General features: G+C 47.7%; 1 protein-coding gene across 1 annotated transcript in view; it reads right to left on the bottom strand.

Moving 5' to 3' along the window:
- LOC139153199 (uncharacterized) overlaps window positions 1-13,297 on the bottom strand; it is a 37,912-nt gene that overhangs the window by 22,998 nt on the left and 1,617 nt on the right. The window contains exons 2-5 of the mRNA XM_070726834.1: window positions 9,409-9,502; window positions 9,138-9,234; window positions 5,872-6,649; window positions 4,803-4,935 (exon numbers count right to left, since the gene is read on the bottom strand). Of these exons, the coding sequence (XP_070582935.1) occupies window positions 4,803-4,935; window positions 5,872-6,649; window positions 9,138-9,234; window positions 9,409-9,465 (1,065 nt within the window). The 5' untranslated portion in view covers window positions 9,466-9,502. The remainder of the gene's footprint in view (window positions 1-4,802; window positions 4,936-5,871; window positions 6,650-9,137; window positions 9,235-9,408; window positions 9,503-13,297) is intronic.

The raw sequence follows: 13,297 nt of genomic DNA, 5'->3' as shown, positions 1-13,297 counted from the left end.
GGTCGCCCCATGTAGAGAGCGTTACAGTAGTCGAGCCTCGAGGTGATGAGGGCATGAGTGACTGTGAGCAATGACTCCCGGTCCAGGTAGGGCCGCAACTGGTGCACCAGGTGAACCTGGGCAAACGCCCCCCTCGCCACAGCTGAAAGATGTTTCAGTAATTATGTAGCTAATTATAGAAATAACTATCTTAAATACCTTAATAAATCTTACGTTCTTATTAACACTTATAATATAGTAAACAAGATTCTTTTTTTTCTTTCCCCCCTTTCAATCAATAGTAATAGCAATAGCGATAGTAATAATTAATAATTAACAGTTAATAGTGTTCAATCAATAGAGTTCAATTCATCAAAGATTTAAGTTAATTTAGGTTGGTTTTTTTATGAGTCTTTTTCACAGTTCTTAATTCGTCTTAGATACTTCGTCTTTCAAGTTCCTTATTCACAATGATCGCCAGAAAGAAAAAAGGTTAGAAAACAGAGTTCTCTGTCACTGTCTGTTACCATCTGTTGCCATTTCCTCCTCTAATTCTTTTAGTTCACCGCTTCCTTTGCCCCAGTTAATGTTGAAGTTAAAGTTTCCTTTATCCATTGTTCGCCTTTCCCCCCCCTCCTCTTTACACGTTTGTTAAATGGCGCCACTCTTTCTCTTTAACTCGTCTCCCTCTGGTTCCTTCTATCTTTCTTTTCCGGATTGTATCACCTTCCTCTGATTCCTCCTGCCGGTACCTTCCATTCTTCCAAACTCTATTACCGTCACTTAAAGGGCTAATGCTCTTTTCAGCTCTCAGACTCTGCCTCTGCAAACGCCACAACCTCCGCAATCTCCGTAGTCTCCGTCTCCGTGAAACCACCATCGCCATCAAATCCACTCCCGTGGTTAAATAAAACTGTCAACTAGATCACCAGCATTTTTCAGGATACACAGCTAACAGTCCATTTCAATTACAGTCCCTTTTCTTATAAAGTTTAGTTTTTCCAATATTTTATTGGGGCTTTTTTGTTTTGGCGTTCTCACAGCTCGTGTACTAGCTTTTATGTCTCCTTCTCTTTTCTTTTTTTCTTCTTCGCTCCCCCCACCGCCAGGTAGCCACTACTTAACTTTAGTGGTTTCTTTTATAATTTACTGTCTCACTTGCTATATTATCGCTTATTTATCTACTCCAATATTTTGCTTAATTGCCGTATTGGGTCTCTTTACTCGTAAAAACAGAATCGTAATATCTTTCCTTGCTTCCTCTGTTGCAATGGGCAGTCACAGCACTACGGTCGCCATGTTGGTTGGCAGCTCTCCTGCGTCGGAGTTTGGCAGCTCTCCTTTCTTCACACAGGGTGTTTGCTTTCCACCACCACGCTCGAAGGAACCGCCGCTTCTTCACCCACTCCTCCGGTGTGGATGTGCCAAAATTTCGGCCTCTAAATGTCAGGACCCAGGTCTGAGAGAACGGAGTGTTGCTCTCTCCTGCCTGCTCACCGGGCTGCGCCCCAGATGTCCCCTTCATTGATTAGTTTCTATTCTATTACAAATTCTATTCTATTAAGAATTTTATTCTATTCTGAATTCCATTCTATTCTGAATTCAATTCTATTCTGAATTCTATTCTATTCTGAATTCTATTCTATTACGAATTCTATTCTATTACGAATTCTATTCTTTTCTGAATCCTATTATATTAAGAATTCTATTGAAAATTCTATTCTATTAAAAATTCTATTCTATTCTGAATTCTATTCTATTCTGAATTCTATTCTATTCTGAATTCTATTCTATTCTGAATTCTATTCTACTCTATTCTGAATTCTATTCTATTCTGAACTCTATTCTATTACGAATTCTATTCTATTCTGAATTCTACTCTCATACAAATTCTATTCTATTCTAATCTCATCAGCGACTGTGAAAAAAAGGTCAAACAGGAAACCTGGATGTTCGGAAAAACAGACATCCGCTTTCCCTGTTGTGCTGTTTTCCGCGCTCCAAAATCTTCAAGGAAGCTTCTGGAAGGCCTGGAGTGTGAAAAATAGGGGCAAACCAGGGAGTCTGTTTTTCCGAATTTCCAATTTTCCCCCTTGGGTGGAGTTTTTGCATGCCACAGCATCACAGAAGCTTCCCAGGAGCCTTTGGGGGGCTGAAACGGCCTTTTCCATGGCCAAAACTTAGCTAGTAAGCCCATGCATATGTGCTGGAGCTGACTCATGGCAACGTCTCGCATGCCCTTTGATATGATTCTGCGTACCACTGCGTACCACTCATACCACGGATTCATCATCCTGGCCCCGAGAGCTTTTTACAGAGCCCTCCGCGCAAAACAGACGCCTGGGTCTTATTTTGGGGGGCAAAACGCCATTAGAGAAATGGAAGGCCAAGCTGAGCGAAGGAAAGAACCGCTGGCAACGTCTCCCTTTTTCCTGCCGGTGCCGCACCAACCGGCTTCCCTGAAATGGCCAGCCACCAAGGGGAAAGCGAATGTGCCGTCGAGATCCCAAGGGACAACTGGTCCATGGTGCTTTTGTGCTTCAAAATTAAAAAAATAAAATTCGGGATCAAATCCGGAAATCCCCAGGCTGAAATTTGATACGAAACTGGAACTCTTCCCGCTTGGTGTAACGGAACAAAAAAAATAACGGGGAAAGAATGTTATGATATCACGCGACGGCAGGAAGGATTCGTATTGCGCGGCCATGGAAGCCGGAAGAATCCCCAGCGGATTAAACCCTCCTCCAATTTTTTTGGGGGGGGGAAACACACGGAACTAGACTCAGGAGTGACATGACGACTCAAGATCGGATGTGTGCGAAGTCCTTGATGGATACGTGATGGAGGAAATCCAAGGGAGCTGTGTGTAGTAAAGGTGTAAAATAGTTGTTAATTATATATCTATTTTGTTTCGATAGACCTTATTTATCTTGTCTCATTTTGTCATCTGGATTTCAAAGATTGTTTTGTTTTCATTTAGGTTCAAAACACTGCTAGCTGTCAAAATTTATATCAGCTATTGTTGTGGTTGGCTCTGGCCCAGCTCCTGCCCCAGGGAATGTGGAGGTGGAAGCAGGGGAACCGTCAACATGTCCTAGGCCTGTTTTGTTGCCGGCAGAGTCAGGAAGTGCAGTTTCCTCAGATGAAGAAGGTGGGGGTGACTTGGAAGAGCGGGGCTTGGCACACAGCCCAGGAAGCCAATCTTCCTTATCTTCAGTCACTTCAGATGAGGAAGGCTTGGACCCACGCAGGCGCAGAGTTATGCGTAGAAAAGACCAATTGAGGACATATTACAGGAGATAAGAGAGACCACCTGTGTTTGGGTGGAGCTCCAGTAATTAGGACTGCTGCTATAAATAGCAGTGTGCTAGTTTGGATCGTGCCTCGCTGTTTCTGAACTTTGTGGATTTTTCACACCTTTGACACCAAAGCAGAGTAAAGTGTGTGCGTTTCACTTCATTGGAAGAAGGAGGGCTGTGACGTTTCTTCACAGCTACTAGCTAAGTACTTAAGGACTGGTTAAGGGACTTGTACAGCCTACAAGGTTGTTTTGGGGAAGAGTGCTCTTTGCAATACAAAAAGGGTGCTTTGTTTCTTTTGAATTTTGTGATAAAGAACATTGTTTTGAACATTCAAACGTGCGTGTCTGAAATTTATACCCTTGAATTTTCGGGAGGCTTCTATCAGAGAGCCCGGCAGAACAGCTATTAGCTTTTTTCTACTAAATTTAGGCACTAATGTTCAGTCCGTTTCTTATATTCTCACTTATCTGTGTTTTTTAACCCTTGTTTTAATATAACTGCCCTTTAAGAAGAAAATTCCAAAATTTAAAGGAGGAAGGAGGGAAGGGAGGGAGGGAGGAATAGAGGAGGGAGAGAAGGAAGGAAGGAATAGAAGAGGAAGGAAGGGATGAGGAAGGAAGGAGTAGAGGAAGGAGGAAGGAATAGAGAAGGAAGGAATAGAAAAGGAAGGAGGGAAGAAATAGAGGAGGAAGGGAGGGGGGAAGGAATAGAGGAGGAAGGGAAGAGAGGAAGGAGGGAAAGGAAGGAAGGAATAGAGGAGGAAGGAGGAAGGAAGGAAGGAATAGAAGAGGAAGGAGGGAAGGGAGGAAGGAGCAAAGGAATAGAGAGGGAAGGAAGGATTTGCAGGAGGGAGGGAGGAATAGAGGAGGATGGAGGGAAGGGAGGAAAGAGGGAAAGGAAGGAATAGAGGAAGGGATGGAAGGAAGGAAATAAAGAAAAAGAAAGGAAGAAGAAAGGAAGGAACGAACAAAAGAATGAAATAGAAAGAAATAGAAAGAAAGAAGGAAGGAAGGAAGCAGTAGAACAGCAACAGCTCCCCTCAAAAGGCAGGATTTTTTTTTTAAAAAAGTAATAAAATTTAGATTTTATTATTCTTTGCATTGATGTAACTTTTTATAGTAAGAGGGAGAGGAAACATTTTTATTTAGATTTTTAAGAATTGATAATATTGTACAAAATTCATAGAAAATTTTAGCTGAAGAGAGATCAGAGCCTCCATTGAGGGAGCAATAAGAAAAGAAAACTTTATGTACATGAATGATTTGAAGCATTGTTGTTGTGTTTATAACTATATATGGTTTTACGTTATGGTGGAGAAAAATAAAAAATCTCATACTGGAAAAAGGCAGGGAAGTGGGCCATGGGGCTTCTATATGGAATATATAGAATATACAGCGGTACCTCTACCTACAAACGCCTCTACTTTCGGACTTTCCTAGATCCGAACGGGGGGTTCGCAATTTTTTTGGCCTCTTCTGACAAACTGTTTTCCACTTATGAACCCGAGCATGCATTGCTTGCCGCACTTCTCTCTCGGCGGTGGCGGCTGCTGTGAGCCACGGCCAAAACAAGCGCTTTTTCCCGGCTCTGGTGGTTGCTAGGGAACTGGAGCCAGGCTTTGCCGTGCGTGGTCTCTACCCCCGCATCCCTTCCCCTACCGTCATTGCAGAGCGCGAAGGTGTCGGAGGAGAGAGAGAAGGCGGTGCATCCGTGAGCTTTCTGCACCCGCCCCAGCACCTCGGTTTGCTTCAATCTCCCAGCCTAGCCATCCTTCACGCCCTGCGCAGCTCCTCCGCTCGCCACTGCTTCCCCCCACACGTTGCCCCTTCCCCCTCTCACTGCCGCTTTCGCCTCTCACCGCTGCTGCCCCCACTTGCCACCGCTTCCTCTGCTTGCCACCGCTGCTCCCTCTTGCTGCCACCTTCCCCTCTCGCCGCCGCTGCCCCTTCTTGGTGCCACTTTCCCCCCTCGCTGCCATTGCCCCCTGTTGCTGCCACTTTCCCCTCTCACTGCTGGTGCCCCCACTCGCCACCACTTCCTCCGCTCACCACTGCTTCCTCTGCTCAAGCCCACTTTCCCCTCGAGCCACCACTTTCCCTGCTCGCTACCGCTGCCCCGTCGCTACCACTTTCCCCTCTTGCTGCCACTTCCCCCACTTTCTGCCACTTTCCCCTCTTGCCACCACTGCTTCCCCCACTTACGCCTTAAAGTTTTGGATTATCCTAATGGGTTTGCACGCATCATCTGCTTTAACATGGATTCCTGTGGGAAAAAATTGCTTCTTCTAACGCACTTTTTCTTACGAACCTGGTCACGGAATGAATTAAGTTCATAAGATGAGGTACCACTGTATATGTAGGAAATATATAGAATATATATATATATATATGGAATTTATAGAATATATATTTATATATATAAATGGAATACACAGAATATATATATATATATGGAATTTATAGGCCTTGAGTGGAAGGCAGGTAGGTGGCAATCGTTGTTTCCACAGTCTGAACTATCTGTCGACGTCTCTCTCCGGTCTCATTTGGTGGTGGACCCGAACCAGACGGTTCCAAAGGAGACATCCTCTCACAGATAGCAGGCCATGAGAACAATGGCAACCACAATGAGCACAAACAAGCAGACTGACACAGCCACTGTCACAATTTCGGTGGTGCTCCAGCGTCTCCAGGAGGCCCTTTCTCTGCCTGGTTTCTTCTCAGCCAGGAACGCTTTGACGTTCTCGTCGCTTAGGTGACCGATTTGGTATAGCTGGTTGGTGTAGTATCCGCCCCCGTTCGCCGCAATGGTTTTCTGTACAGTCACCATTAGCGCTGAGACCTGCCTCTCCCGCTCGGTACCCTCGGCTCGGTTGTTGAACCCGCAGAAGCGGTCACCGCACCGCCGGATCACTTCTTGCAGATTGTCGTTCTTGGACTTCCGAACGTACTCCTGCAGGGGGGTTGCAGCTAAATCCTCCACGCAGGTGAAGAGGACAATCGTGCGGCGGGCAGCCCCGGGCCCAAAGATATCCCAGACGCACTTAACAGCGGTGGCATCTTCGGCGGTGAAGCGTCCCACCTGGGTCACCAAAATGAGGACATGGGGGCCGGGCCGGGAGAGCTCCACGCAATCGATGATATCCCGCCGTACAATCGCGTTGTAGTCATGGGAATCGAACATGGCAGGTGTGTCGACCACAGAGATCTTCATGTCCTGCAGGTCCCCCTGCCCCTTTTGGCACCGCAGGGTGGTGGCCTGGGGCCCCGTGACAGACTCGAACGCCTTCCGGCCGAGGAGGGTGTTGCCTGTGGCGCTCTTCCCACCGCCGGTCTTTCCGACGAGGATCAGCCGGAGTTCGTCGTCTCCCCCTGCGAATTTGGAAGATGATGTTAGGCAAAGGGATCGAGCAAAGGGATCTCTATCAAGTAAGATGTTCCACATTGGTTTGGAAGTGGGATGCAATGTTCCCTCTAATTTTTTTCGGTGTGGGCGGAAAAGTATAGTGTCTGAGCGACAGTCCCTTTGGGACTGGGCGGCATAGAAAAATAAATAAATAAATAAATAAGAAAAAAATTCCCTTTTTTTAATTAAAAGAAATTAATAATAAAACAAAACAAAAATCTATTACTATTATTATCTTCTCTTTTTCCATCCCTGTCTCCTCCCCCCGTGTGTGTGTGTGAACTCTTGAACCATTTCCAATTAGAGGTGAGCTACTGGAAATGATTCAAGAGTTCACACACACACACAAATGGCTGGTTTTTTTTTCTATGTTATTTTTTGGGTGCTTTTTACCATATGCTTTAAATCAAGAGTCATTTCTCTCTCTTTCTCACTCCCCCTCTTGCTCTCTCTCTCTCTCTCTTTCTCTCTCTCTTTCTCTCTCTCTCTCTATTGCTTTCTTTCTCTCTCACTCTTTCTTTCTATCTCTCTTGCTTGCTTTCTCTTCTCTCTCTTGCTAGCTCTCTCTCCCCCTTTCATCTCTCTTTCTCTCTCACTCTTTCTCTCTATCTCTCTTGCTTTCTTTCTCTTCTCTCTCTTGCTATCTCTCTCCCCCACCCTTTCTCTCTCTCTCTTAGCAGTGGCATTGGGCAATAGCCGTGGGGCGGCGGCAGGGTGATCAGCTGTGAGGCGGAGCTCCGGAACTGAGGCACCGACGGCGAAGGGGCTGGGAGAGCGCTTTCTCCCAGCCCCCTCGCCATCAGTGCCTCAGTTCCAGAGCTCCGCCTCACAGCTGATCACCCTGCCCTTCGGGAACGCCTGCCCTGCCTCTACTGCAGCCCCCTTGCTGGAAGTCTGGGATGAAAGCACTCCCAGCGAAGGGGCTGCGAGAGGGGTGGGACGGGCATTCCCGAAGCCCGCGGAGAAAGCACTCTCTCGCAGCCCCCTGGCTGGCAGCGCTTTCGTCTCGCAGCCACCGCCGCCGTGGGAGAAGTCGCGCACCAAGGCAGGAGGTGGCGGAGGAGGAAAGAGGGCGGATTGGGCGAGCGGGGGGCAGGGCCGAGAAGCAAGGGGCGCGAGGGGGTCGGAGGCATGGTGGGGAGGCAGGGGTGGCCGCGGCTCCCTTTCCTTTTACTGCCGGTGCCTCCCTGCCCCCCTGCGGGCTGGCAGGGGGATGGGGAGCGTGCGCCCATGGAAAAGGGCATGCGCGGGGGTATTTGGGGGTGCGCGCCTGCTCATGGGCGCAGCTTACGGGGAACGGTGGTGGGATGTCAGAATTTTTTTAGAAATCTTCCTCTCTTTTGCTCTCTCTTCCTTCTTCCCTTCTTCCCTCCATCTCTCCTCTCCCTCCCTTTCTTTCTCTCTCTTCCTGCCTCACTTTCTCTCTATTTCTCTCTCCCTCCCTCTTTTTTCCTCTCCCTTCCTTCCTTTCTCTCTCTTCCTCCTTTCTCCCTTTCTTTCTCTCTCTCTTCCTTCCTTCCTTTCTGTCTCTCTCCCTCCTTCCCTCCCTATTTTTCTCTCTTCCTTCCTCCCTTTCTTTCTCTCTCTTCCTGCTTCCCTCCCTCTCTAATTCTCTCTCCCCCTTTCTTTCTCTTTGCTTTCCTTCCTCTTTCTCTCTTCCTCCCTCCCTTCCTTTCTATTTTTCTCTCCCTCCCTTTCTTTCTCTTTCTTCCTTCCTCAATCTTTCTTACACAAAGGAATCAACAGATTTCTCACATGCCCAGGAAGACTCACAGGGGGGGGGGCTATATTCTGGCATGTCGGGGCATCCTCGAGCCCCGAAACGGACACCGTCTAAGACCCTAAAGTCCAGCAGATTGCGGACCGAGGCCAAAGGGGACAGTTGGTGGGCAGCAGAGACCCTCACGGAAGGTGGGAAGGGGCTCGAGTGGCGAAGGGGCTACCACCAAGGGGGGGAGTCAGCTGGTAAGGATGGGTTGACCAGAACCGGAGGTTAATTTTTACATCCGTTTTGCCACAGGAATAGTTGCAAGAACACGGCGGGCAGCACCCTCCCTATCCCGTCCGTCCCTGCAATCTCCACATGGCCCATTTTGGATGCCGCGTAAGTGCCAGGCTGGCGCAAAGGCTCTGGGAGGGCCGAAAACAGGCCGACTGGAAGGGCTCGAAATCTGGATACCGGCCATTTTTGGCCTCCCGAAGGCTGGAGAGACGCCACCGTGCCATTTTGCAGCAGGCTGAATAGGGCACGCCCCCCAACAACTGCACAGAACTTTCCCAATCCTCCCTCGGTTCACCCTGGAGGGCCCACAGTGGTTCAGCCAAGGCTATGGGGAGAGATCCACCACCGCGGCCCTTCTGAACTGGGATCCACTGGCTCTCCGAGTGCATTGAAGGCCCCTAAGGAAACCATTGCCACCACCCTCCGATGCCGGGCGTGGTCTTCTCGCTTACCCTCCACTGACTCCTCGTCCGTGACTTCCTGGAAGAGCGGAATGGAAACAGAGGTCAGACGCAGTTCATGATGCCCGGAGTTCCAGCTGTCTCCTTCCTAGAAACCAGAGCCACCACATCCAAGGCCCTGCCCCGAAGCTGCTGGGTAGCCCTTCCCCCAGCTAACAAGAAGTGGGAAGGGGAGGTCCCTCGAGGCTTCTCTGTCCCCCCCCAAATTCTGAACCTCCCCCCTTTCCAAAACATGCATACTTTCACACATACACACACAAACCGTTTCAGAAGGTCTCAGATCTACGTGGTCGGTCTCACAAGTTGACTGGTAGGCCATTTTCGGGTTCCGGCGGTTGCAAGGGGATTCCTTTGGCCTGGTGCGGAGAGGGGGGGAAGGAACAGAATCAGGAACGAGCCGGAAGGGACCTCAGAGGTCATCTAGCCCAAACCCCACTCACACAGGAGACAACAAACCCTCCCCCCCGGAAGAAGGAAAGGACAGAATTGGGACCTCAGAGGTTGTCCAGCGCAAACTCTTTGGTTTGAAGGGGCCTCGGGAGGTCAGCTAGTCCAACCCCCTGCTCGTGCAGGAGACCCGAACCGAATCAGAGTCATCACAAGGTTGGCAGGGACCCTGGAGGTCATCTAGCAGGAACAATGTAACCGAGGAAATCGACAAGAGGCCGAAGGAAGAATGAAAAAATAAACCAGGCCAGACGGGAGGAGGAGGAGGAGGTCGAGTCCCTGAAAACCAAAGGCAAGACTGTCACCAGAATGCCCAACATCAATAGGAATCCTCTGGACGGGCCAACAAGCATTTTACTCCACCCATTTCCCTCCCTCCCTTCCCATGAATTATGCAAACTCCTCGGAATGTGACTATTATTATAATTATTGTTGTTGTTGCTGCTGCTGTTGTTATTTATATGTTGCCCTCTCCTAAAAGGAGTCAGGGAAACAAATTCCATAGAAACTTTTTAAAAAACAATTTTATTAGCTCCATATTCATATCAATGCATACACCGTACAAACATATCCACGACATATATTATTAGATCTTTCTAGCTGGTCTCTTTTATAGTCATATCTGCCTATCCTGTTAATAAATAATCACTCTGGTTTCACATTTCTCTTCCTTCCCTTCTCTCCTTCCTTCCTTCCTTCCTTCCTTCCTTCCTTCCTTCCTTCCATCTCTGCAACCCACCTCTACCTCTCTCCGCCTATTTCCTCTTTCTCTCCCCTTCAGGGATTTTAGTTTTTTTAAAATTATTATTATTATTATTATTATTATTATTATTATTATTATTATTATTATTATTTCTGGATGACGTCTGCCATCCCATAAAACGTTCTCTTCAAGGGCCATTGCTAGAGTCCCTGTGTTGTTCTCTCCACTTACCCAATTCTGTTGTGTTGCCAAAATTTTGTGCCCATTTAACGGTTGGATCCGTGACTTGTTCAAATGCTAACTTGACACGTCACAAATCATTGTCTGATTCCTTCGTCAAATTCCTTAGCTAGGGGACACCCGCCCACTTCCTTCCTCTAGCAGCTACGTGGCCCAGTCTCTCATTCTGGCTGCAGCCTCACACGTTCCTGCAAAATGTTTTCTTCAGCAAAAACGAAATCTCTCTCTCTCTCTCTCTCTCTGTGTCTGTCTGCCTGCCTGCCTGCCTGTCTACCTACCTACCTCTAGCTATCTAGCTATCTCCTATCTCTCTCTCTCTCTCTCTCTCTAGCTACCTACCTACCTACATCTATCTATCTATCTATCTATCTATCTATCTATCTATCTATCTATCTATCTATCTACCTACCTACATCTATCTATCTATCTATCTATCTATCTATCTATCTATCTATCTATCTATCTAAATCTATCTATCTACCTACCTACCTATCTATCTAAGCGCTTGGCCACTTACAACAAGCATTACAAAGCAAAATAGATTCAATTTTTTAAAAAAACTGTTCAAAGTGCCAGTCAACTCTTTCGATGACACTTGGTGTGGCCTGCTTGTTTTGGGTTACATTTCCACTAGGATAGAGATGTGTACATAGCGAATAGTATATAATGCACTTATACTTTATTTCTCTCTCTCTCTCTCTCTCTCTCTCTCTCTCTCTCTCTCTCTCTCTATATATATATATATATATATATATATATATATATATATATATATATTGTATTTGTACCTACGTTCTATATTTCTATGTAGTTTGTGCATTTGTTTACGCTCTATGTCTTAATTGTCAATAGCTGCCTGCAGAGGTTGTGAACACTCTGGACACTTTCAAGAGGAGATTGGACCACCATTTGGCTGGGGTGCTTTAGGATTACTGCTCAGTCAGGGTGTTGGACTTGATGACCTACATGGTCCCTTTCAACTCTAATAATAAATTAAAAAAATAAACTAAATAAAAACTATAAAAATTGCAGCCTAGGTCCATCCGAACATTCATTGTTAGTCAGCGCATATTTTGAAAACCCAACTAGGACATAATGCATTTATACTTTAATTCTATATCCATTGTATGTATACCTTATTTCTTTATTTCTGTGTAGTTTGTACGTTTGTGTTTGTTTAGGTTATATTGTAAATAATTAATAAAAACTATTTGCGTCTCGGCCGGATAGACAGCTGTCAATCACTCGCGGCTCTTGGGCCTGCCGGCAAAGCCAGGTTTTCAAGTCTTCAGAAGGTGGCCATGCAGACCTTGGGAGGTGGGGGGGTTGGTTCCAAAGAGCAGAGGCCACCACAGAAAAGGCCCTGCCAACTGACACTGTTTAATCGACAGGGCCCGGAGTAGGCTGACCCTGCGGGCTCTAATTGGTCGTGGGGAGACGGTCCCATATGTAGACCACGTAGGGCTTTGTGGGGGAGAACAAACCCCTTGAATTGTGACCAGAGACCAATCGGAAGCCGGCGCAGTGCACGGAGCGTTGGAGTATCAAGGATGCGCCTAGGCCAGAGCTAGGCCAAGACTTGTGGACTTCAACTCCCAGAATTCCTCAGCTAGCCTGAATTGGCTCAGGAATTCTGGCAGTTGAAGTTCACAAGTCCCAGAAGAGCCAACATGGCCTATCCCGGCTCTCAAGTGCCCGGTAGGCAGGAGTATGCAAATTGGAGGTGTGGCTGCTCCCCTCAGAAAGGGCAGGAAAAAAAGAGAGCCACAAAATGGCCATGCCCTCGCCTTCTCCTCAGCACAGGCCCCGCCCCTCCAGCTGAGGGACACCTCACAGCCCTGCCCACAGGCGATACCCTCTGGAGCCCTGCCTGAGGTAAATGAGACAATATAAGTATGATGATAGCTTTGTGTAGTAATAAGCCACGTAGGGCTTTATGGGGGAGAACCAACTCCTTGAATTGGGAGCGGAGACCAATCGGAAGCTGGCACAGCGCATGGAGCATTGGAGTAATGAGTGGACGCCTAGGCCAGAGCTAGCCCAAGTGGACTCTTCTGTGACTTGTTGGACTTCAACTCCCAGCATTCCTGAGCCAATCCAGACTAGCTGAGGAATGCTGGGAGTTGAAGTCCATGTGTCATAGAAAGAGCCAGCTCGGCCTACAAAAATTTATGGCCTGGCTGAGCCTTCCCAGAAGACTGTCATGCTAGCTCAGGAATTCTGGGAGTTGAAGTCCACATGTCACAGAAGAGCCCACTTGGCCTACCAATATTCTAATCCAAGCCCCCCTCCCTCAAGATCATAGAATCCGAGGGCTGGAAGGGACCTTGAAGGTCTTCTAGTCTAGGGGGAGGCCAAGTGGTCTCTTCTAGGACTTGTGGACTTCCACTCCCAGAATTCCTGAGTAGTGTTGGGCGAACTGAACCCGCACAATTTGGGTCTGTACCAAATTTTGCGGTGTTCGGCATGCCGAAGCCTAATCTAATTTTTTTGAAAAAATTGTGCTCCAGTTTGGCGTTTATGCCGAATGCCGCAAAAGCCATCGCCCGGCTGTCATCTGCTATGAAGAGAAGGAGGAACCGGGCGCCGGTGGAGGTGGAGGAAGGCGAACACTGGGGAGCTGTCGGCCGGTCGGGAGGCACAAAAGGAGCTGAGGAATCCCAAGAAGGGATTCCGGGGGCAATGTTTAGACGTCACGTATACCAGCAGGTTGCTAAGCATGCCAAGGTGATCACTTCCTGGATTCCATCCACCCTCCATT

The sequence above is a fragment of the Erythrolamprus reginae genome, chromosome Z (assembly GCF_031021105.1).
Source record: "Erythrolamprus reginae isolate rEryReg1 chromosome Z, rEryReg1.hap1, whole genome shotgun sequence".
Taxonomy (NCBI): Eukaryota; Metazoa; Chordata; class Lepidosauria; order Squamata; family Dipsadidae; genus Erythrolamprus; species Erythrolamprus reginae.
Note: the sequence above shows the minus strand (reverse complement) of the source record. Positions and strands in the feature narration are given on the sequence as shown.